Source organism: Alosa pseudoharengus, unplaced genomic scaffold (assembly GCF_046254945.1).
Source record: "Alosa pseudoharengus isolate Yale_2024_CS ecotype anadromous, Long Island Sound unplaced genomic scaffold, YU_APseudo_1.1 YU_APseudo_1.1_scf_13, whole genome shotgun sequence".
Lineage (NCBI taxonomy): Eukaryota > Metazoa > Chordata > Actinopteri > Clupeiformes > Clupeidae > Alosa > Alosa pseudoharengus.
In genome coordinates, this window is record NW_027468598.1 from 11330703 (window position 1) to 11355702 (window position 25000).

At 47.9% G+C, this 25000-nt stretch overlaps 1 protein-coding gene across 7 annotated transcripts in view; it reads right to left on the bottom strand.

The window, feature by feature from the left end:
• Window positions 1-25000, bottom strand: part of myo18ab (myosin XVIIIA b) — a 113777-nt gene that overhangs the window by 54490 nt on the left and 34287 nt on the right. For 2 of the 7 annotated variants that reach the window (XM_076282123.1, XM_076282122.1), the window contains exons 3-13: window positions 11351-11438; window positions 10976-11082; window positions 8864-9040; window positions 7805-8015; window positions 5592-5734; window positions 5152-5252; window positions 4304-4367; window positions 3851-3995; window positions 1767-1838; window positions 682-855; window positions 108-198 (exon numbers count right to left, since the gene is read on the bottom strand). In XM_076282123.1, coding sequence (XP_076138238.1) covers window positions 108-198; window positions 682-855; window positions 1767-1838; window positions 3851-3995; window positions 4304-4367; window positions 5152-5252; window positions 5592-5734; window positions 7805-8015; window positions 8864-9040; window positions 10976-11082; window positions 11351-11438 — 1373 coding nt within the window. Of the gene's footprint in view, window positions 1-107; window positions 199-681; window positions 856-1766; window positions 1839-3850; window positions 3996-4303; window positions 4368-5151; window positions 5253-5591; window positions 5735-7804; window positions 8016-8863; window positions 9041-10975; window positions 11083-11350; window positions 11439-13088; window positions 13155-16256; window positions 16275-25000 lie in introns of those variants that run through there. The other 5 variants (XM_076282119.1, XM_076282116.1, XM_076282120.1 and 2 more) reach the window with 4 other exon arrangements.

Here is a 25000-nt window from a genome sequence, read left to right on the forward strand (position 1 = left end):
AGAGCTGCGCCCGCAGCCAATCATGGCAGCAATTAGAGGTGCCCATACTCACACACACACACACTCACACACTCACACACTTCTGGGTGTGCTTGAACTGGACTGACCGGTTAACGAGGGAGATGACGAGAGTGAAGAGCTCAGAGTAGAGGGCAGATGCCATGGCCTCCAGACACTCCAGCGCTGTGCTCTTGGGTCCTGAGGAAGAGGGGTGAGGGGGGGGGGTGAGGGGGTTAGTTCAGAGGAGCGTTAACCGTACGCTATCTGACTTGCATCATGAAGAGAGGTAGTAGGGGCTTACAGGAAACATAAAGAGAGAGAGAGAGAGAGATGGGGATAGAGAGACAGAGAGAGAGAAAGAGAGATATCTCTGATGTTCAGAGGATTGCTTACAATGGCGTTATGTGTAACATGGCTGATGCATGCTGTGCTGCTAATGGCTAGGTGAGAGAGTACCTGTTGGCTGAGAGGATGACTGGTGATTTGTAAACTAGTAATGGGTGAGCAAGAACCTGCGAGAGGAGCTATTGTGATGGATTCTTAACTAGGTGTCATACAACTGCTGAGAGCGAGAGAGCGAGAGAGACAGAGAGAGAGAGAGAGAGAGAGAGAGAGAGAGAGAGAGAGAGAGAGAGAGAGAGAGAGAGAGGGCAGTGGGAGGTGGTTGGTGTGTGGCGTTACCTGAGCTGTCCCCAGAGCCCAGGTCGTCCGGTCCCCCGCGGAAGGATGCGGAGCGATGCAGGGTGCCCTTGGCCTGGTGCTTGAAGATGGAGGACGAGAGCTCCTCCAGGGTGCAGCCCAGCAGGTAGGCGGCCTTCTGCGCCCACTCGTGACGGGCAAACTGCTTCCGTCCGGCTGGGAGAGGAACATGTGCACAACACACCCTCGTTTACCGACAAGTCCCCACACACCTTCAGTAGCCCTTATTATCTGTTATTATGACTGACATTCAGCGGTTCAGAGACTGACAAAAAGACAAGAAAACAGATTTCTCCCCCCCGATGAACTCATTGTGAGGACAAGCAATTATTCTGGGGCTTCTTTTTTTCCCCTTCCTCCGTAAACTTTGCCTGCTATTCTGAAGGATTCGATAATTAGGCGATGTCTGCGTGTTTTGATAACAGAGAAATGACTGTGCCATTTGGTAAGCGGCAAGGGGTGTGAAAGCTCCTCCAGAAAACAAAAGTGTCTGTCTGTCTGACTGACTGAGTGTCGGGGAGCAGGGCTGGGAGACGTTTCTCCCCACCTCTAATCGAAACGCTCACACGACAACCCAGCCCTGTCTGGGAAGAAAAGAGAGGCTCTGAAATGACTGCAATCCAACAGAATGGTAAGGGAGGGGGGGAGAAAAAAAAACAACTAAACTTAAAGTGCCTCTGGGAGAAAATAAAGAAAATAAGTTTGGAGGATGGAGAGAAAAACTAAAGAAAACCAGCTTTGATTTTCTCTGCTGGTCTATATAACAGAGGCTGAGTGTAGAAGAAAGTGGACGACATGGGGAGACATCAGACGAACGGCTTTGAAAGACAACACAGCTGTGATTCCCCCACTAGTTTTTATCTCTGTGACAGACACCGCGACAGAAGCTGCGAGAAAGGGAGCCGCACTGACGGGAGGGAGAGGACAAAGAGGCAAAATAATAAAAATGCTAATGACACAACGTCTGGCAATGACGATAACAGCGTTAAGCAATGAGACACACAAACAAGGAACAAAATGAAGTGTTGGCTTGTTCTGGTGCTGTTAGTGTTGATGTTGTTGTTTACTTGTTGTTCTGTTGGTGGGGGTTTGGTGTTTGGTGGGTTTTCTTGTTGTTTTGTCATTACCTTCGTCTGCCTCTGCATTGAGGCCGAGCGACATGCAGCATGCAAGGGGAGAGAGAGAGACACACAGGAGAGGTTGGTTAGAGCACACCGGCCACGACACAACAGCTGTAGCTTTTTTTTTTATCTGTGAAGGAAAAGACACGCACACAAACCCACATACACAGGATGGACGGAGTGCATTCACTCCGGTTAGTCAATATGATCAGGATGGAGAGGTGGACATGGGGGGGGTGTGGGGGAGACATGCCGACAGTGGAGTATGATATGTACAGTACTGCCACCTGCCATGTGTGATTCTGTGTGTGTGTGTGTGTGTGTGTGCGTGTGTTTGAATGTGTTGCAAGATGCATGAGAACCTCCATGCAAGTCAATAAACTCCTTGCTTTTGCTCCCTTTGTCATGTGTGAGACCGTCAAGTGTGGCAGTATGTTAATAGCACCCCCTGCTGGTAACAGGTAGCTTAATTTGACAGCAGGGAGGGAGCATCGGAACAGTTGTAAAATCACAGTAAAAAAATAAGGCTTCAAACATTTCCTGTATCTATATTTACATGACACTTAAGATATAAGAAAGTGTTTGTGTACAGTTCGGATCTCATCTGACATGATATTGCTCTTCTGTTATACAATATGACAGTTGTTATCAAAACACAGATATTGCATTGAGAGAGGGAGTTGATGCAACAAAAGTGTGTTGTAAGTTCATACCTGAATGGAGATGAGGTTAGAGATGAGAGAACACCGATTGAATGTCAGTAGTTAATGCATACAGTTAGATTGTATATATAGATGATGACAGGTGGAGTCACACAGAGAAAGAGCAATAACACATGCAGCTACACAGAACAACACACACACACTCACGCACGCACACACACACACGCACACACACGCACGCACACACACGCACACACACACACAGTGTTGACCAGGTAGTGTCTGGTGTCCAGTGATTAAAAAGTTCATTACCGCATCCATCCAAGTCTGCGGGGAGGAGGAGAGGTTATAACAGCAAAGGTAGTAAATAAATGCCTTTGTCCACACACACACACACACACACACACACACACACACACACACACACACACACTCCCATCCATCTTCATTAAAGCCACAGAGATGGCTCGGCGAAAACAACACTTTGACAGTTCTCCAAACACCCACACTTTTCTAAAATAAGCCTCTGAAGTTGCTTGACCACCCTCCTTCCCTCCCACACACACACACACACACACACACACACACACACACACACACACACACACACACACACACACACACACACACACACACACACACACACACACACACGCACACACACACACACACACACACACACACACACACACACACACACACACACACACACACACACATCCCTGCCTTTGTGCACAGTAAGCGCACCACATTCCCTGGCGTGTGTAGTCTTAATTAATAACTCTGTATCTCTGTGTTGGCATCTTTTGAAGTCTTTATTCAATTAACTGACTAAGATGAGAGGTTCTTTCATTATCCAGCTATTTGCACGCAGTCCCCTTGTCATAACTCATGCTCCAAACACCAAACTTGTGCATTTCTCATTACTGTATCTACACACTTTAATACTTCCTGATCAGAGTTTTCTCCTTCACTGCTATATATTCAAAATTATAGAATAAGGTCTTGAATTTGGGTCATTATTTGATCTCTCCTCACATTACTTGACCTCTCCTCACAAACTTCATGCATCTGAAGTCGTACAAATTAAAGTATCCTGTGCGGTCCTACTGTAGCTACAAAAATCTTAATTTTACTGAGCAGGGAAATCTGAAGACCCTGGCTTCATCCAATGGGCAATTTTATGAGTTTGCTAGTCCCTTTAATTTGTCTTGGGGTAGATTTGAGTGGTAGGTGTGTGGTGGTGCATGTGTGTGTGTGTGTGTGTGTGTGTGTGTGTGTGTGTGTGTGTGTGTGTGTGTGTGTGTGTGTGTGTGTGTGTGAGTGGTAGTGTATGTGTGTGTGTAGATGAAGACACGTTTGCCCTACCTTTGGTGGCCCCAGCGGCGCCCAGGTGGTAGATGGCCCCTAGGATGAGCCAGAGGGCTTTCTGCTCGTCGGCCGAGATGCCCAGCACTTTCATGGCCGCCTGCAGCTTGGTGAACTGCTGAGCAGCCTTCTGTTTGTCCTCAGGCTTAGGGGAGAGAGGAGGGGGGGGGGGGGGGGCAAAGACAGTGTGTGCACATCAACAAAACAAACTCACACAAATACAATACACACACACACACACATTTTTGTCTGCGCCACTCAGTAAAATCCATTGTTTATCAAATGCTTGTCAGTTCAAATCTGGTGTGTGTGGGCAGGTGACAGAAAGTGTTGGCGGACTCTTGTCGGCGCTTATGTGCAGTGGGTTTTATTGAAGCAATCACCAACATGCTCATCTCACACATGGTCAACCAAATGTATTGGTGAGCAATCAATTGTTTTTATTCTCTATACCTTCGACTGAGGCACGATTCCAAACGCACTGTTCTCGGCAAAGTGGTTGAAATGCAGCTCGGTCCTGCAGGAGAGGTGGAGAAAAATGAGGATCGGTGAGAGAGAGAGAGAGAGAGAGAGAGAGAGAGAGAGAGAGAGAGAGAGGGAGAGAAAGAGAGAGAGCGACAGCGCTACAGGAATCACAATCACCGCCCGGTGGCTGGCCAGCGCCAAGTCCTGGTGGCAGTCCTTCATTTCTCCATCTGTCTTTTTTTTCTTCCGTTTTTCTCTCTCTTTCTTCTCCTTCAAGTCTCTCTTTGTTGGAAGTGCTGCTGAGCTCCTTCAGGCCCATGACATACTTGGTATGCTGACAGGACCGTTGCATTTAACTCCCAGTAAAAAAACAACTAATCTAAATTAAATCAATTCCTCAAACACACGCAGCGTCTAAAGAATACAGATTTATAGGCACATCAAATATATTGAATCATACAGTGATTCATCCACTACCATACCACTACAAACATGTGAAAACGTCAATAGTGGCAAAAACGCTAATTACCATTAGAGTTTCAATATGAAGTCCCCAACATGTGTTAGCATATATCAGGCGTTAGTCATTTAAATCCTTATATTGCATGAATTAATTTTAATTATGAATCATCTAGCATATTGATGAATATGTACATCAGTGCAAATTAGTGATATTAAAAACCATTTGTCTGCTGTTATCAATAACCAACATGAAACTCAGACATGAAGTCAGACTATCAAGTCAGGCTATAATGTGGATGTGGAAGTGGGTTTATTGTGTGAATCCAGCTCTGTTGCTCAGGCTGGGGGCTGTGCAGGCTGTGCTGTGGACTCACCTGAGTGTGCTGTCCGCTCCAGCCATCATGTAGTAAAACACATTAAAGGTGGACTCGGCCTCCGGGCGCTTCGTCACCCTCAGCTTCTCCAGCAGCATGGTCTACACACAACAACAAAGCGCACAGCACCCGAGGCGCCAACCGATCAATGGCAGCTACAGGAAACTAGCTTCTGCAGTAATGCTACTTTTTTTTAAAGGCCATGTGTTTCTTATTAAATATCGAGTTTTAAATCAGGACCTACTAAACTATACTGTAATCAGAAATGGGCATTCTCAATGACAAGCCCAATTTAGTCCAAGACTTAACTAAGTTTGACTATAAGATGTCAGCTATAAGTCAGACATGTTATATGTAGGTACAGTATGTGAAGGCATGCCTTAAAAAGAGCATTTGCACATGTCCGTGGGGCAGGAGTGTTGTGTTGGGGGTTGCTGTACCTGGATGGAGGCAGAGGCCACCTGGCCGGCCTGGTCAAAGTCCAGAGAGACGATCTGGGAGAAGCGGCTGGCGTTGGCGTTCATGGCCGTGGCACTGTTCCCGAAGGCCTCCAGGATGGTGTAGACTGCCTGCCATTTCTCAGCTGGAGGGAGAAACGCAGGGGTTTGGAACGCCGGGTTAGGAATTCTCTCAGTGTGTGGTTGACAAAGCAGGTAAAATATGCAGATTTGAAACCAAACATCTGGCTAAACAGTTTAGTCGAGCCCGCAAGGAGCATAATTCTGTCCACATTCCACAACACAATTTGTGCAGAGAGAGGACAAAAAAAAATGGACACTGGTGTCAGTTCATTTGGTCAGAACTTGGTCAGGTCTACGAAGACACTGCATCTTATTAAACTGCTTATCTCCTGGCAGTAGTGCATAGTGATGTGGTGTACTTTCAATAAAACTCGAGGTCCATAATCGACTCTCTCTTCTAGACACTGGCAGGCCACTAAACTGTCCTTCAAAGGGGACATGGGCCAAGACAAGGCCTAGTTAATGTCCCTTGATTGGCTGTTCATATGTCAAAGCGCTTGTCTATCCGCCGCTGCCAAAGCCATAGTCGCAGCCCAGTGGACAGGAGAAGCCTGATGGCTGATGGCGGGCATTCGTGGACAGATGAACATGTCGTCCAGATAGGATCTTGGCATCTTTAATGGTACAGTTGATCAAGCCCGTAGTTGTCATTAGCCCATTACTGCTAAGAGGCTGCTGAGCAGGCTTTGATAAGCTGGGGCTAATTAGCCCGCCGCTCCCATGCGCATCATTAGCTATTCTGCTCATCCATCACCCACCCTCCCCCTTTCCCCCAGCTTGTGGGCAGCCAATAGCCATTGATCCGGCCAGTCAGGCCGCATCGAGGCCGACTGCCAGCGAGGACGCTGAACGGAGACCTAGCTCAGCAGTGGTGGGCCACACACATACACACACAGACAAGCCAAGACACACAAACTTGTACATACACACATCCAAAGAGAAAATCTCTCTCTCTCTCTCTCTCTCTCTCTGTCTCACACACACACAAATAATCACACATCACAAAACAACCCCCCCCCCCAACACACACACACACACACACACTCCTGGCATCAGCCCTGGCTGTCTGAATGCATTTATGGTGGGTGGCTGGCTGGCAAAAAAAAGGGCTACGGACTGGTCCACACATTTGGAGCTCTCCTGGTGCAATGGAGCGGCTCTGACTGCCCTGGGCTCTGAGACGCCTCTTCTTTCCCTCACGCTGGCAGCATCCCCCAGCCAAAGTCATTGCTCTTCATTTACAGTCAAAGGAGGTATCTACGCACACGCTCAAAGCCTTAATGAAGGAGACACAATCAGACCACAGAGCCCACTTAACAAGCTCAAAACGCCAATTTGGGACGTACGGAATGTTAACTACAAAAAAAAAAATACGGCTCCTGCAATGAGAAAACTCATCTTCACACTTTTGACACAGAGCCCTCCGGAGCTCAAAGGGCTTTACACATCAGAGCGAGAGAGAGAAAGAGCGCTTGGCGCTTCAAAGAGACAGGGAGCACTCGCTCTTATTATCTCCTAAATGCTTTCAGATAGCCGCTCCTTAACGAACGCCACTTAGGAGGGTGAGTTTAATCCGCGTAAGCCTCGGCTCCTGCGTGGCGGTTTGCAGACGCGGAGATCAGCGTGTAGCGAGTGAGGACGGTGGGCTGCTGCAGCGGCGGTGGTGGTGGTGGTGGTGATGATGGAGGAAACGCTCAAACACCCGCACCCCCGCCGACCGCGCCAAAACCCCCTCGAGATCCCCTGCTGGGCGCTGAGGCTTAACCCAGGCCCGCTCGGTAATCAGATCAGCTGTGGGGGAGTGAGGCAGAGGGCAGGGGGAGGACAGTGAAGGAGCCACTACTGGACTTATTCCGCCACAAACGGATATTCAAGCGGCTTCCGCTCACTGACAGACCTCTCTTGATTTCCAGCTTTTGATCAAAAAGGGAAATACAAAATCCATCTGAAAACAGCAGCTCAACATCAACATGAAGAAGCCACAGACAGATGTGGTGTCTTTTCTTGCGAGGATACGTCTTACTGTTTATTCCTGTGACTGTATCTCATACCTCCACTGTCTAGATGTTAAAAGACTTAAGCACCAGGGAATGCAAATTATTTGGTGTTTAGGCTAAGCACATCTCCCCCACCTGAGAAGATCTTGCCAGTGCTGCCAGCGATGGAGACCAGGTACTGCACCAGGTGTTGGCAGTTGGTGGTCTTGCCACTGCCACTCTTGCCCAGCAGCACGATGGACTGGTCCTGGCGTGTGGTCAGCAGGTTGCGGTAGGCCGACTGCGCCACGGCGTAGATGTGAGGGGCCGTGTCCTCCCGTCGACAACCCTTAAACATATGCATGACCTGAGGGGAGAAGAGGAGGAGAGAGATAGACACGGAGAGAAATACAGAGAAAGAGTTAGAAAATATTGTTTATGGAAATGTAGAGTCAAAAGGTCTGAGATACTAGTTTTTATTTTTTCATATGGAGATACTTTAAGCCTCATAAATATTTTGGCAATCTCGAGTCTTCAGCGAGCTGAGTCATTGCCGCAGACTATAACATTAAGTATAAAAACCGGCGATGGATTGGCAGGGACTGTCTGACTATTAAACATAATTGCATTGATTTCTGTAGGATTTGGAACTATAAATGGCCTCTCTGTCAACAACCCCTCTGATTTGTGGGCCAGTTAGCAGGAGGCCTGGAGGGCGGCTGTTAAAGAAGAGCAGCCTGGTGTCAATAAGGTCCACCCTCATATCTGCCATCCGTCCAGATCAGCATTAGCCATTACCACCAAATCACCCCATCATAATCTTAATGTGGCCTAATTGAATTATGATCGATGCCTGCCATGCAGAGTCCAGCCGAGGCTATGAATCCTAAATAGCATTTTATGTCAATTACAATCTGCTTTATGGAGGACATTGCCAGGTCTGGAGCTGAGGAGTTGTATCTGAGTGTGGCCATTTCAGAAGGCCAAGGAAATGAACAAGTATGTATCTCAAGAGACCATCGACAGCTCTTTCTATAAATATCATCCTGAAGTGTGACTGGGACTGGACTGTAAAAAATATTTTTATATTTTATTATAACTCATGCTTTGACATTCTGACATTGTGCATCCTCTGACACTGATTACATCTAGGTTATTCATGCAAGTAGCCTTTGCCAGGAAAAGGAGAGTGTTTGGCGGTCCAGGTGAGCTCACCTTCTCGGAGTACATGGAGGGGGCGCTGATGGGGTTGATGACCACCATGTTGGGCCCGGCGTGGGTGTGGATGAGGTTGCCCCCGTAGCGCTGACGCAAGGTGTGCATAACGCTGGACTCATTCAGGTACAGCAGCGACGCCAGGTCCTCTGAGCGGTCAAACGACGGAGGGTTTGCCTGGAGGGAAAAACAACCACCGTCATTAAATCTCAAAGATATAGGCTGATTTCACGTTACTTAAACTTTACTTTAGTTTAACCTTTATAAACCTGCTGCATACCAAGTATGCCAACTTAAAGGAATTATCCGGAGTAAAATGCACTTTAGATTTACGGATGGCAACATTTCCGGAAAGGTACTGACTTGATCAAATTCATTCTGGACTCTCTATCCGACCACATAAAGACCTCGGGATACTTCGGTTTGGCTTTAGGGACCCTCTACTCACTACCACGTAAGTGTAATGTTGTTTGGAACTGTAGAAGAGGTATAAAAATAGTGTTTTGTAGCGGCAAAATAATATGCCCTTCTCACTTCCACACTAACGAGTTTTGACTAAAAACGGTAAAATCGAACTTTCTCAAAACACATCCGAATGACATGATTTTGATGTCAACTCAACGTATGTACTCTCAATCATCCGTAAATTGATCTAAAGTGCATTTTACTCCGGATAATTCCTTTAAATATCTGAATTCAAACTACTTTTCCTGCACTCTGGATTATTCCACACTATTCTTGTAGTCCAAACAAGGCACAAAATAGTTCTCCATGAACTTCAAGTGCACTTGGAAAAGTGTGCGTTCAAATGTAGTGCACACTGAGCTCCCGATGACCTGCTGTGAGTCAGGAGGAGCAGTGCGCTAATCTAAGAGAGGAGCAGAGGGGGGATATTACACGAGCGCACTGGTAATTAATATGCACAAGTCGCTGGTGCTCAAACTTTGTGCCAAGTCTTGATGCAATTAAGACAGACGTCCTCCACGCTGGGGTCCAGCTTTGCACTTTCTTAATCAAACATCTGATTGAAAGTCAAACCGCATATCAATTAAAGAGAATCGCATTACGTCTTTTTTTTTTTTCTCTTCCGCTTCAAATCCAAGTTGAATGACTTTGCTGCAGCCCCAGAGCGGCTCTCCACCCAGACCCCACACACAGCAGATGCTCCTTCATCAAGGACTATCAAACAGCAGGGCACACTGTGTGTGCAGGTTTCCATCTTCCCTGCCAAATGCTGGCATCCCAAAAAGGGCTCGGGAGCCACAGAGCAGGTGCGTGTCTGTACGAGAATCACCCCAAAGCTTGGCCAGCACCCGGTTCACCTGTCATTGCATGACCCCTCTCTTCCATCTTGCCCTATCCCATAATTCTCAGTCCCCCCCCGCCCCAGTGTCCTTCCCCGGTGCCCATCTGTGCCTCTCTGCTGCGGGCCTGCTGCAACACGCACACTGGCAGGTGAAGAAGACTGTTCACAGTGTGTTCACACTTCTCCCCCATACACATAAACAAGCATGTACAGAGTGTATGTACACACACACACACACACGCTCACACACACACGCTCACACACACACGCTCACACACACACGCTCACACACACACGCTCACACTCTCACTCACTCGCACACACTCTCACTCACTCGCACACACACACACACACACACACTCTCACTCACACACACACACACGCTCACACTTTCACCCTCACACACACACACACATGCTCACACTCTCACTCACACATGCTCACACACACACACCCACACGCACACACTCTCACTCACTAACACACACACTCTCATTCACACATAAACAAGTGTCTACAGTGTGTATTCAGACACACTCTCATGCAAACACACACAGACACACACACACACACATAAGCAAGTGTGTATGTACACAAACACACACACACAACCAAGTGTGTAGAGTGTGTAAGTGTTTACCCACACACACACACACACACACAGCAGGCGCCTGGGGAGGACACGGCCTTCCGTACACAAGCAGCAACAGCAGCCGGCGGAGAGGGCTGGACCCTCATGCACTCATACTGCAGACTCAGCATCTCGTCACGGCTCTCTCTCCCTGTCCATCTCCCTGCAGCCTCACCTTCTCCACGTCATCCTCGTCCACGTCCAGCACCGTCCCGTCATGCTCCAGTTTGATCTTCACTTTGCCCTCCGGCAGGCTGCCAGCCTCCGTCTTCAGCAGCGTTGCTAAACCCAAACAAGAGGCAAACAAAAAAGTCAAACTGTCAAAACATGAAGCTGCACTGAACTGGGTATTTTTCAAGCTTCGTGGAAAGAGAGACAAGTATCAGCACAGGAATTGCTGTCAAATGTTCATGTGTGGTTTTATTATTTATGTGTAGTTTCTTATTACTTACTTATTATTATTTATTATGATTATTACTTTTTAATTGATAGAACATCAAGTAAGTCAAGTAAGAGAGACGAGGCATCAATGTTAATAGTGTGGGCTCACCCAGGGAGAAGCCGTCCTTGTGGACCAGCCACACTTTCTCGGAGCCGTACCATGCCTGCTCCGCGGCGATCTGCTCTTCGGTCTTCACCTGCGGATGAGGATGGGACAGCGGTCAAGCACGCGCTCCAGACACACACGCTGACACACTGGGGCGCTACAGTCTGCGCGCTCTACTACAGCGTGGCGACGTCGCCACCATGCCAACCACACAAGGGCCCCATGCTTTGTGTGAAGCACTTCCATGCTTTCCCCATCTATGACTCCTCAGGGCTATTTGGGAAGTGAGATGGCCCGTGCCGGTGCCAAGGTGTGTGAAGTATTCTTGGGCACGCAGCAGTGGACAGCCTCGGGGTGAGGGGGGAAGGGGGGTTGACTACGGTGATGTGAGCACTCAGAAGGCAGCGTAAGGTAGGTGGATGGTTCTCTGAGCGCATCAGAGCACAAACAGGGGGTGAAAATGGAGAGAGAGAGAGAGAGAGAGAGAGAGAGAGAGAGAAAGAGAGAGAGAGAGGACTGTTTTCTATGTCTCTCTATGGTCCCACACTGCACTCTCCCCTATTGAGACGCCTGGCTTGCAGCCTAGCAGGCTGGAAGTCACAAGAACTGACCGAGTCTGGCACTTGCTGTGCGTTTGGCCGGGTCTCCTAGAGACGGCGTGGTGCCACCGACTCCACACCTCCAGAGGCCACAGGAGGGCCCCAGAGGGAGGCAGCCGAGGGCGGGAAGAGTGCAGGATGAGACGGACCGAGGGGTGAGGAGTCATGCAGATGACAGCAAGTGACAGACAGACAACTGTTGTTGTGCTAACTAGAGAGTGTTGCCAGTGCTGTCTCGTCTGAAGGGAAATCATACAACTACTGACACAGGCAGGGGGGGGGTGTTTTCATGGGTAATGGGATGTGGGATAAATGGGTTTCAGTTTCACACTGAAAGGGCACAAACACATAAACACTCCAAACAAACAAACAAACAAACAAACAAACACACACAGAGATGAGTAAACAGTGTCGAAATGATTCCAAACAACATGAACAAAACACTGCAGAACATTGCAGGCCATCTTATTATACCTGACTGCTGAATCTGAACACCTTTCAGGTAGTCCTTCACATGAGAGGTGCAACAAATTCTCCGCTATTTCTGATCTCGTAAGAGACTGGGCAAAATGACTAAAACGTGTGATTACTGGCACAGGTCTTCAACCCAACCTGTTCAGGCACACCTGGCCAGCATTTGTTTTTTTCATTCCAACATTCTGTGCTTCGAATCTGCTGCATCCATCACCGGGACATTAGCAGTCGCCTGGGTCCAATTACCAGAATGGCTGGAATGAAATAAATGATGCTAAGGGCAGGCTTGAAGATCACGTCTGAGGACTTGGGCTCTAAAGAATAGCGTTGTGAATTCTAAAACTGCCCTGTATGCTCGCAAGCTTTCTTAGTCATCACAGTTGCACAACTGACACTGACAGTGGTAGGGGTGTAAACGTGTCAAATGTCAAACGCTACACAGAAACTGTGAAAACACACACCCACCCACCCACACACACACACACACACACACACACACACACACACACATTACGCACATACAGGGCAAGAGTGAGTGACATGACATGGCTCTTCTAATAGGACAGGGGTGATGTGTAACACACACAGGCACAGCACGACACAAACACAGCACGACACAAGCACAGCACAGCACAGCACAGCACAGCAGCGCACAGCACACGCCAGACCTTAGGTTGAGCGGCGGCAGCGTGGGCCGCCTGTAGGATGGCCACAGGGTCCTCCTCCACCTGAGCCTAGGAGGGCAGGCGAGGGCCAGGGAAGCAACAACACAGTTAGAGATACGCACAGAGAGAGAGAGAGAGAGAGAGAGAGAGAGAGAGAGAGAGAGAGAGAGAGAGAGAGAGAGAGAGAGAGAGAGAAAGAGAGAGAGAGAGAGAGAGAGAGAGAGAGAGAGAGAGAGAAAATGGTCTTTTAGAACCACGCACACACACACACACAGTACAACTATGGAGTAGGGCTGTGCGATCAATCAAACGAATCGATGAAATGTTAATAATGATGTCCAATGATCATGAAAACAATATAATCGAAATAAACCAATTATTTTGCTGCATTCTGTTTTGCAGCAATGCTCTCAGTTTGTCTTTGAGTTATAAAATTAGCGCGCCCCTTTGCTTTACAGTGCCAACTACTGTATACATGATCTTTTTTTGCATGTATCTTTTATATGTTTCAGATGAATTAAAAAAAAGTAATTTAATCTACTTAGAAAATCAATGATCTTTCCAAAAATCATTGAGTAATCGTGTTAAATAATCCTGATGTCAATACTGACCAAAATAATCATGATTAATTTGTACCATAATCGAGCAGCCCTACTATGGAGAACGCAGACGTGCTACGCTGCATGAACTGAGTCAGAAAAGCGAGACAGCGACAGAACAGAGTAAGGCACTGAGATGAAACCTGTAGGGAAGGAGAAAAGCATGTGACACAGGAAATAGTTCCTTTTGGTTCAGCACTCGGTTCGGCATTCCAGGCACGGGGGATCTGCAAACGTCTATTAAGGCATCAGTAATATTCATAGCTGGCAGTGATAGCACAAGAAACATACCTCATTTCACTTCAACGTAAGTGTAGGTGATATAGATCTCACAACAAAGGTTTGACAATGTGCCCTGGTGGCACGTAAATCAAAAAAAAATTCCAGTGTTGGAAAAGGGGGAAAAGTGGGTTAAACTTCACTGGGAAAGTTGGGACAACGTGATGAGTAAGAAGTGTGGTAATCGTCTATGTCGGTGATATGAGGTAGGCATAATGACATGGAACGGTCATAAATGGAGCCTGAAAAAGCCTGGGAGGCATAAACACCTGACGCTCATAAATCACAGTCCTGTTCACCAGCAGACTCCTATACTCCGCACGGGACACCAGACAGGCCGGTGTAGTCACGGCACAGCACAGACAACAAGCCATGCCCGTCAGAGAAGGGGACCACAGGCCGACACAATACCAATCAACGCATGCGGGATGATAACCAAACGTGTGGCGAACCATGCACCAGGTTGTTTGAAGTTAGGAGAGAGAGAGGAGGCGTCTAAACAAAAATGGGACATTCCAGTACAAGATTGGTTCGCAGTCACGTTTGCCTTTGAAAATCTGGTACTGAAGGCCACAGCCCCATCACAGCGAATGAGCTTAGGGGTTTGAGAATGTCAGACCCCTTGTGCTATGGCTTTAGATGGAGTAGGGCGCAGTGAGTAGGGCGCAGTGAGTAGGGGGGTGGGTGGGGGGCAACATGAGACACCAACACAGACGTTGCAGGGTGAGGAGGGGCGTGGAGCGATAGGAGAAGTAGTTAATAGTAGGGTCTGACGCTTACGCTCCAGCAGGCTACTCGAGCGCACACTCCGGTCAGGCCGAGGGGAGAGGAGGAGGGGGGGTGGGCAGACTGCTCGGGGGCTTCCCCAGATGGACACAGTACCTGTGTGGGGGCCGGAGCAGGGGCCACCGGCTCCAGCTAGAGTATGGCAAACAACAGCCACAGCAGCAGCCAAGAAGCAGCAGGCAAGAGAGAGAGAGAGAGAGAGAGACAGAGATGAGAAACATGGACAGGTGAGACATAGCAATAACAACAACAACAAAAGAAGGCAGAACTCAAGAGAGACGGCACATGGATGACGATGAGCAGATGGTGATATAGTGGTCATTAGTGGGCATGCCTCTGAGGTGCAGGAAGTGGTACCTGTCAAGGTGTTACACTGAACAACAGAGCACAAGAAAGAAAGATAGAAGGAAGGAAAGAAGGAAAGAAGAGAAGGAAAGAAGAACTTAAAGAGTGACAGAAAGAAAGGAAGTGAGGAAACAAATAAAATAAATGAGAAAGACAAACAAGTAAAAAGGACAAAGTGTGATATGGCAAAGTTGAGTGACACATGGAAATTGTGAGGGAGTACGTTCATCTGGGACAAACACAGAAAGAGAAGTTGGATGTTGTCAGAATGCGGTGTTGTCCTAAAATCATCCCAAAAGTCAATGTTACAGTGTGATTAGCACATGGTCACACGGAGGTCAGGGTTAGCGTTATGGGACTTCTTCACATGGTCATTCCAGTTATGATGCAATCGTACTGAATTACAGTCTATTTGGGTTAAAACAACAGCAGCTCTGACAGGCTCGGAGTACCCTAATCATGTTTACTGTTCACTGAGCTGCACAGGGTGAAGAATGTGTGGCATGAAGAAAGAATGTGTTTGTGCCTGAGTGTGTGTGCTTGGGTTCGTGTATAGTGTGTGCGTGTGTGTGTTTGTGTTTGTGCGTGTGTGTGTGTGTTTGTGTTTGTGTGTGACATCTCCCATGCAGTTTAGGTGTCTGCCTAATAGGTTGTGGGTAAAGGGGGACCAGAAGGTTAAAAGATTGTTAAAGTGCTTGCACACGACTGCACAGCAGAACAGAGAGAGAGAGAGAGAGAGAGAGAGAGAAAGAAAGAAAGAAAAAAAGAAAGAAAGAAAGAAAGAGAGAGAGAGGACGAAGGAGAGGGGGAGGGCCACAAAAAGGGCTGGAAATTACAGGTATATTGAAGATCCTTTCGAGGCGTCTCTGAGCTTCTTCAGTGGGACTCAGCGGCGCCACCTACAGGTCAAATTACCAAAAGGGTAAGCTGTAAAGTGATCTGAGGCCAAACACCACACAAGTTAGCTAAAAGTGTTAAACTGCTGCTTCTGTCCCCTACGCAAAGCAGAGTAAAGCAGCATCCGTTATATTACCGACAGGATTCTAGGTGATTTAACTGAGCATACCTGCAGTGATACATGTTTGCACATTGGTCTGCCAAATGCAAAGCGGCACTGTGACTACGGCAGGCACAAACTCACACACATGCAATAAACACACACCTTCGGACTCGCAGTAACAGACGCAGGTGGAGAAACTTTAAAAATGGTGCCAAGTGTGGGCTTCCCAGCCAGGGCTGAGGACAACGTGGGTGTTTTCTTCACCTTCAAACACCGCACAAAAACATACACAAACAACCACACAGACACAAACAACCACACATACATAGTGCAATATATTCACAATCAAAGTGGGAAAGAAGTTCAAATCTTCTGTCATGAGCACTCACAAAGCAAATCCCAGAGAGGCTTAGTAGATCACACTGGCATGCAATGCCACACCACGGGGCATATTTAATGATGAAAAACACAAGGCAAACTCCAGTGCAAAAATAAAGTCCAATGGCACTCGCTTGTGTGGCTACTGTGGTAAGCTTTTGATACACTTCAGTGAAAGCCACAATGTGGCACCCAAGAGGAATGCCATCAGGGAAGAGAGAAAAAAAAACTCACAAGTAGTGCAAAAAGAAACAGCATCAAGCTGTATCTGCCATTCATTAAATTGTGTACCGCTCAAACTAGGCAATTTTACACAACTCTTACTCGGGAGAAGAGGTGGGCATCAGTAATTGGCCCCATGAGTCTCTAAGAAAACCACATCCCCTTTTGCTCCCTCTTCCCTCCAGATATTCAACACACACACACACACACACACACACACACACACACACACACACACACATCCCCCATCCACAACCTCACCCCGGATCCCTTACAACATCAACAACATCAACCAACCACATTTCGCATGGCTGTCCCGAGTCTGCGTGCTTAAAGGGACGCCAAGCTCATTTAGACCGGCCATGCTGTCTCGGAGGGAACCCCCAGGAGGACCCAGGGAAAGTCTGGAGAGGACGTGTGTGTGCCCAGGCAATCCCAGCAGGAGCTCAGGGATGGGCTCAGAGCAGCACACAAAACAAAGCTAAGAGCCATGTGCGAAAGCACACTTTAAAAGAGAGCTGGCGACCACATGGAGTTTTCCCCAACAATTATCGCATTCCGGAGCAGAAATTGGTCACTGCAATACCGTGAGTTCTAAAGAAGATATGATTAGAGTTTTGGCTTCTCACAAACAAACAAAAAACACAACACACACGTTTTTAGGAGATGAGTGAGGTTAGCCCTACTACTGATCACACACACACACAGACCGAGACACCACACAGGTTAATGTTGGTTACTCCACAGGGGAGTTTTACAAAGCCATGCTTTATTGATTTATGTCCAGGTTTCACGCAGAGTGAGGGTTTTATCAGCCCATGCGTGTGAGGTGCAAGCTGTACCTCTGGTTTCTTCACAGCAGGCTGTCTGGAGACAGGGACAAATCCAGGCGGCGGAGACATGGGGCTTTGTTTGGGCGCTGGAACGAAACCAGCAGGAGGGGAGAGAGGGGACGATTTGAGCGCTGGAACAAACCCAGCTGGGGGACTTGGTCTGGAGGTGATTACAGACCCGGCCGATGATGTAGTGGTGGTGCTGCTGCCGGTGGTGGCAGTGGTGGTAGCGGGTTTGGGGGCTGTCGCAGCAGAGCAGAGCTTAGGTGCAGAGACAGTTGGTGTCACTGTCGGAGTAGTGGTAAGTTTAGGAGCGGAGACAGATGACGTTGGTGCTTGGGTAGTGGCAAGTTTAGATGCAGCTGCAGTTGGAGCTGTTGTGGAGACAGTAGCAGGTTTAGAAGCAGAGACAGATGAAGTTGTAGGTGATTTTGTGGTGGCCATCGTAGTCTTGGATGCAGCTGACACCGTTGTTGAGGTGCTGGTGACGGTAGAGGGTTTGGAGGCTGGAATGAACCCTGCAGGTGGGGTTGGAGGTTTGGTAGCAGGCACAATCGACGGGCCTGTGGTTGCAGGTTTGGGGACAGGAGTGAATCCTGGTGGAGGGGCCAAGGAGTAGGGTTTGGGTGCAGGGATAAATCCAGGAATGGGAGAGAAAACAGACCTTGATGGAGCAGAATTAGTCGCAGGCGGGCTGGTAGACACTGCAGTTGTCGCTGGGGTAGACTTCTCTTCCTGTTTTGCCACATTTCCTACAGTCCTTGGCACAGCTTTCTCCTGAGCTGGCTTCGCGGCCTCTTTTTCCACCGCTTTCTCCTCAGTCTTCTGCTCTTTCTTCTCTTCGTCTTTTTCAGGTGGCTCCTCTTTGCGGAATCGTGGGCGGGGATCCCGGAGTCGGCCGCGTCCCATCAGGCTGGCTAGGCCGGCAGAAATGTCGTCTTTCTCTTCCTGCTTAATGGTGTCATGTTTGAAGGAGAAGACGGGCGGTTTGACCACTTTGGGTACCGACACTGGGGCTGCTAGTTTGGGTGGCACAGCAGCAGGCTTGGGCGGCTCAGAGATCGATTTTACCAGCTCAAAGGGGTTGGGTTTGTTTATTGACTGAGCAGCACTGGATGGAGTACCTGAACTCTCCTCCTCTTGCGGTAAGACTTTTCTCACCACCCGCCGCACCACCTTCACAACCTTCTTGCGGGTCAAACCCTGGTCCTCGGTAAGTTCTGGCTGGCTGGCACTGACTGGTTTGACAGTTCCATTGATCGTGCCATTGGGCTTGCTGTCCCCGTTAAGCACTGGCTCAGAGCCCCTAGGTTGTCTGGCTGTCTCAGGACTCCTAAAGCGCTCTGGCATCCTGGGCAGTTCAGTGTTCTTGAGTGACGTGGGCCTCATCTTATTGGGCGAGGGGCTCCTCATTCGCTGCCTACCCTGACCGGGGGCATCCTGAGAAGGCTGGGGGCTTGTGGCACGCAGCAGCCCTCTGCCAGGCTCTAGGTTAGGAACTGACTGGGTGCGACTGCTCAGACTGCCATCGCTGTCAGACTGCTCACAAAGAGAAGGAGCAAAACAGGGCAAACTCATCAGTGGGAGTAAAGAAGAGAGGGGGAAATCATTACAGCAGCCTGTCTAAGACCTGCCCAACAACTGTGAAAATACATTACAGCAACTGCCAATCAACACATTCATCTCTGCACAGCTTTTGACACATGGTGTTCCTGAAAGCAGGTGACAGCAAGTGCCTCTGAGACACAAGGCTCTGCACTGCCTCACTTTTAAACATGGCTGATAAGCCTGATTAGGTACAGACTACAGAGGGAGTTTGTATGTGTCTGATTCGGTCTGTTTCATGCATTATTAAACCACAGAGCTCTGGTCGTTAGCTTGGCCTTCACAGGAGGCACATCGATAAGGGTAAGATGAGGATTTAACTATCCTTACAATGTGATGACAACTTAAAGAGATAAAAGATTTCTGAGGTGCCGATAATCAATGGGTGAATTGAGCAATCTAATAGCACTTAGCTAGACAAAGTGAAAGCCTCAAATACCCTTAATACCCTTAATACCCTTACACAGGCCGTGGCACAGAGCCACAGCAGGCAAATGCCAGTGGAGAGACACTGAAACACTGTGGTGTCCAGGCCTTCAATAACACCAGCTCTTACACGGAGCTTGACCCAAATATGACTAAAAACAAACCTCTGTGAATGAAACAGTTGGGTGTTGAGGGGGCCACATGCCTTTACCCCCTCCATGTCTTCTCCTCACTGAAATAGCGCAGTGTGCTGAGAGATAGCAGAGGTGCCAGTGAGAGAGAGAAAGAGAGAGAGAGTCAGGCTGAGCTCAGCTCGCCTACTGCACTGCAGCAGCAGCAGCAGCAGGTCCACTTGGCGCAACGCTGAGTCCACTCCACCCTGAAGCACGGCCGGCCACAGAAGTGGGGCAACTCTCGCGACCTCTCTCACACAGTGACATTTCATCTCAGCGCTCGGCTCAACCAAGAGCATGTGACACCTGGACTATACTACACTGCAACAGTCCAAAGGCTTGAAACAAAACTCCATGCCTCTCTTAGGCAAGTTATAAGAAATAGAACATGAACCCAACAGAAGTGATGACATGCTACAACTCCTCTAAGTGTGCAAGCCTACTCTGCTATGAGACATGAGATCTCAGAGGGTGCATGCAATGAGGGAGCTGGTCAACCATACCACTACCCCGATTCAAAATCAGAGCCTCCTCATTCGGACTGCTTACAGCCTGTTGGTGTGAGGCCCTTTTTTCCCTACTCACTACTCAGTCAGCCATCAGGAATGCAGTTAGCCATCATGCTAAAGTAGCACACACCTTTCCCTGCCCTATAACCACTGGCTCATTACAGCTAACACATTACCTAAGTGACACTGTCCCCTCTCCACCTGATCTCATCAGAGTACCTCATTGTAAATCCCACGGCGGATTCAAAAGATTAACATTCCTGTGCTCTCAGCCGAGTTAGAGGAGAAGAGTATAATTGGGCATCTCCTGTCTGGGACAACGCCAGGCACTCGGATGGGCACTGCGCTGCCCGCTTTACAATGAGGGCTTAAAGGACTGGCTTGACAGTTTGCCCTTGAGTTGCCCGCTGCTAAAGGGTTCAGCTATGGCCACACTGTGACACACTTCCCACTGGTAGACAGCTTATGTGTCTGCCTCTATGACTCATGCACAGACAGCTGGGTAGTGGGGTGTGCATATCAAACATACAGATCTATGTAGCACATCACATAGTACAGCAACTATCATTACCTAAGAAAACGTTACAGCATAAGGCCAATGAAACTGAAACCAGCCCTTGGAATCTAGTCACAATCTATGGCATGGCAAAGTCTATAGAAATATAAACCAATTTTTCCATCATTATCTCTACATTTGAAGGTTGACAAACACCATCTATAGCTGCATTTCTAGTTCTACTTTATGCAAGTTCCAAAAAACCCTCAAGATCTGCTCAAGTTACCATGCAGGCTGTACTACAACAATCCTCTGTGTTTTATTTGCTCAACACCCATCCCAAAGAGGTCCAACACAAGACACTTACGCTATCTTTTGAGGACTTGGGCTTGGTCTCCTCTTTGACCTATTGATGTGAAAAGGGGAAGAGTCACATTTCTGCTCCATAAACAATGGTGGTTCTGCACACGCCACACCAAATCCATGCATGTCTCATGCTGTGAGAGGCCAACTCATTTTCATTATATGTTAATACATTGTATGCAACAAAAACAACAAACTCTGAGATGTAGGCTACCAATCTTAATTATGGACAGTAAACCAGCTCAGCAGCAAACAGTATCATGGGAATATCCCCTTTAAACAGTGTCCTTATATAGCTACTGTACTATAATTATCATTTCCCATTGGTGATATTTTGAGTGATGGGATCATTTGGCTGAGTGGTCAAGCAGTGAGAGTCTGTCAAAGTGAAGAAGTTAGTATCTCCTCTCGCAATGTTCATAGAACATAAAGCTATTCCGTCTTTCCACCACACACACACACACACCATGTGTCCATTGTACCATGCATTAGCGACTAAAACCAAGATTATGAGTGCAAAGAAAGTGCAGTAGACTGGTGCACTGCAGACCCTCTCTCTCAGAGAAATGATGTTAGCACCATGCATGCAAAACACTCGATCCACCCTCACACAGTGCGACAAAGTGTGAGAAATTGACCAGCACTTTCCTTCTGCTCCCAGAACGAAAAGCGAGACGAGAACGCCATGTTGGTCGGTCGACGGTCATGGGCCGCGCTGGGTGGACGAGGGTGGCACTAGGCCAGGGAAAGGGGTGGAGAGGGAAGGGTAGGATGGACAGACGACAGGCCCACAAGCCGGTGACACGATGGCCGTCTTCAGCACTGGTCAAATCTTCAGAACAGCAATGACCCTTGTGACACAGCAGACAGACATAGCCAGACAGTGTTGTGATACAGAGACAGGTGAAAGGAAGGGGGGGGGGGGTGTCAGGGAGCATCAGAAGAATAATAAACAGAATATTTACTAAACTTTGAGATATGTTTTATTTATTCATACACACTGACACTGCTTGTATTGTTTTCTCTAAAACCAGTCTCATATGAGTGCCTCTGACGGAATCCTATTCCTTTGTCTGAGGCCATATTGAATTTTGAAAGTCACGGTCAGATTTGCTCTTCCCTTCGCAATTTCCTCCTAGTGTATGGTCTTCTCCACAGATGTTTATTATTTTAAACTGCAGCGTGCAGACTTGTCTTCCAGGGTTGTGGTAGCAAGTCAACATGTCATCAATCACAACAAACTGAAGACTATAAAAAGGACATATATGAGAGATGCATTTTGAGAGTGTGCCATCCCTATCATACACTTGTGTGAGCACTCATGTTTCAGCAGCAGATGTGGGTCACCCTATAATTGCTTTCATCCAGTTATGGGATATATTATTAACTCAAAGATTAAATCAGTTACCTCACAACCAAAAAGAGTTCATTTATAGAATATAAATACAGTTTATGTGATCAATAGCAGACATTTGATTCTTCATAGAATTAATCTTGGAATAAACTGCATTTTCACTTAAAAAATGTAACACTGGTCAAATGATCCAAAATGTAAACCATGACCATCCAGTTCAAAACTGAAAAAAGAAACAAGGACCTATAGTGCAATATACCCTGTAATGAAACCAATGATGGTTTCAGTCACTGACACAATGTGTTTACTAGACCAATACCTAACACCCAGCTCACTTCTGTCACTAAATGCATGCTCAGACACCTCTCTGACTGTTTTGAGCCCCTCACGCAACAGCCCCTGAGACGCTTGGCAGATGGCTTCTGTGGGCAGCAGTCTTTCCTCATGGGGCATGCAGCTAAATAAAGGGCCTGTTCTTATCTGTGGACACTTGGCTATGATACTGAGCGTTGGGCTTTTTTTTAAGGCAGAACCACCTGGGCACCAAGAGGGGTGGCCCACATACAGTGGAATAACAGCCAACAGACGCCAACATACATGATATGGGAAGCTATACAAACACAAATAAAGATGGCGTGGGTACGGAGGATGATAATGCAGCAATGCTAGCAACGGCTAGCAATAATCTTGTGCATAATAAATAATGTGTCAAGAGGAAAGAACTTGTTGCTTTTCCAAGGGATGAAATTTAACTACTCCAACGCTCTCCAACACCATGAGGCACTGGGGAGAGAGAGGAGGAGGGGTGTCCAAATGTTAAGGGCACAGACATCTCCACACCTTTTAGTTGGCCAGCTGTCTGGAAAGAACCCACTGACAGTCAGAGTAGATGAGAAGAGACAGCATGGGCGCTCTTGATATCAGTGGACAGTGGGGAGATTGGGGAAGAGACAAACTCTTTGTGATGTGCCGAGTCAACATTAACTTCTCCAACTGATTAAAAACCTCAAAAAAACATTCACTTTCACAATCTGCTTCACTGTGGCTCTTAAAACTGAATACTTGCTGCACACAAAGACATATAAACTGGGGATAGCCTATAGTTGGAAGTGTCAGAAATGACATCTTGCTTCAGTGCATTCAAATGAATTTACCCAAAACAACAATGCACTTTTTTCTATTGCACAATTCTAAACTGTAAGAAAGAAAGCCTCTAACTGCTCTGCCTTCCACTTAAGCGAGCAGGAAACATCTAGCATTTTAATCACTATCACCACATAAGTAACGGAAACTAGGATGTTTGTTCAGCCACGTAGAATCAAGTGTGTCCTCTTCATGACAGCAGAGTACACTGATAGTCTTAGGTTACGATATCTTAATTACTTTTGAGTGGTGAAATGGTGGTACATTTATGCCAGCAACCTTTTCAAGGCCCATGGAAAAAAGTATTCACTGTCAACGTGACTGCTCAGACTGGCTAAGCAAACAATGGCATTCAATCTCAAATCTTAACCATTCAAACACTAGTGTAAAGAATCTTAGAGCCTTCTCTAACAGTGCTAAACAACACAGTACAAGCTACAATTTCACTTTAGACTAAATTACCAAAAGGGAGACAACAGTACACACCTAAGCCAACCTTCCCTGAACAAAATAAGCAGTCAGAAACAAGTACTAAAGCGATTTGCCCTGTCCTCCATCTCGCCCAGCACTAAAAATAGTGCCCAAGGGCCAGGCCCTCACTGAGGCAGCCCCGTTAGCCTGCTAGGCTAACACTTCCATAGCTCCCCTTGGCCAGGAGCTTCCCCAAGCACCTCATACCCACACTGGGGAAAGGGTGGCTGGGCTGCTTCCTTACCTCAGATTCTCCACAACAACGTGGGTCTCCTTTGATATGAGTTCGCCTAGCATCCACAGGGGCGTGCGTTTACCAGGAGAGCATGTAGCTCAGCAGCCAGGGCCAGAACAGAAAACGGAAAAAAGAATGGAGACCAATAGTGGGGAGTGAGGGAGAGATCCGAGAGCGCCTGTCTGCGAGCTTCCACGTCACCCTCGCCTCCTGTCGCACAACCGCAAGGACTCACTGATAGGCCAAAGGCAGGAGAGAGAGAGGGGGGGAAAAGAAGTGGGGAGGTGGGGTGTTCCTCTATTCCTGACCCTGCACAGAGAGGCAGGGGGGTGGTTGGGGAGACAGCTGTCGTGATACAGGGGGGTCACAGGGTCTAAAAATAAGCCCCCAGCACACTCACCGCAGCAACCACCAGCACTTCAAGCCCCCCCCCCACCCCCAAGAATTCAGCACAGGAGGCCAGCCAGCTAATCAGCCAGTCAGCCAGCGTAACGTCCCCCTCACCATCTCTTCTCACTCACCCACAGTTGTTACTTCTCTTCTGTGGCTCCTGAAGCAGACACCGGTCAGTCAGTGCCCGGCCACCACTATGTGTATGTGTGTGTGTGTATGTGTGTGTGTGTGTGTGTGTGTTTGAATGTGTCGCTGTGTGTGTTTAGGAGCTGGTGTGGGTGTCTGATGGACGAAGGGCTCGGGGT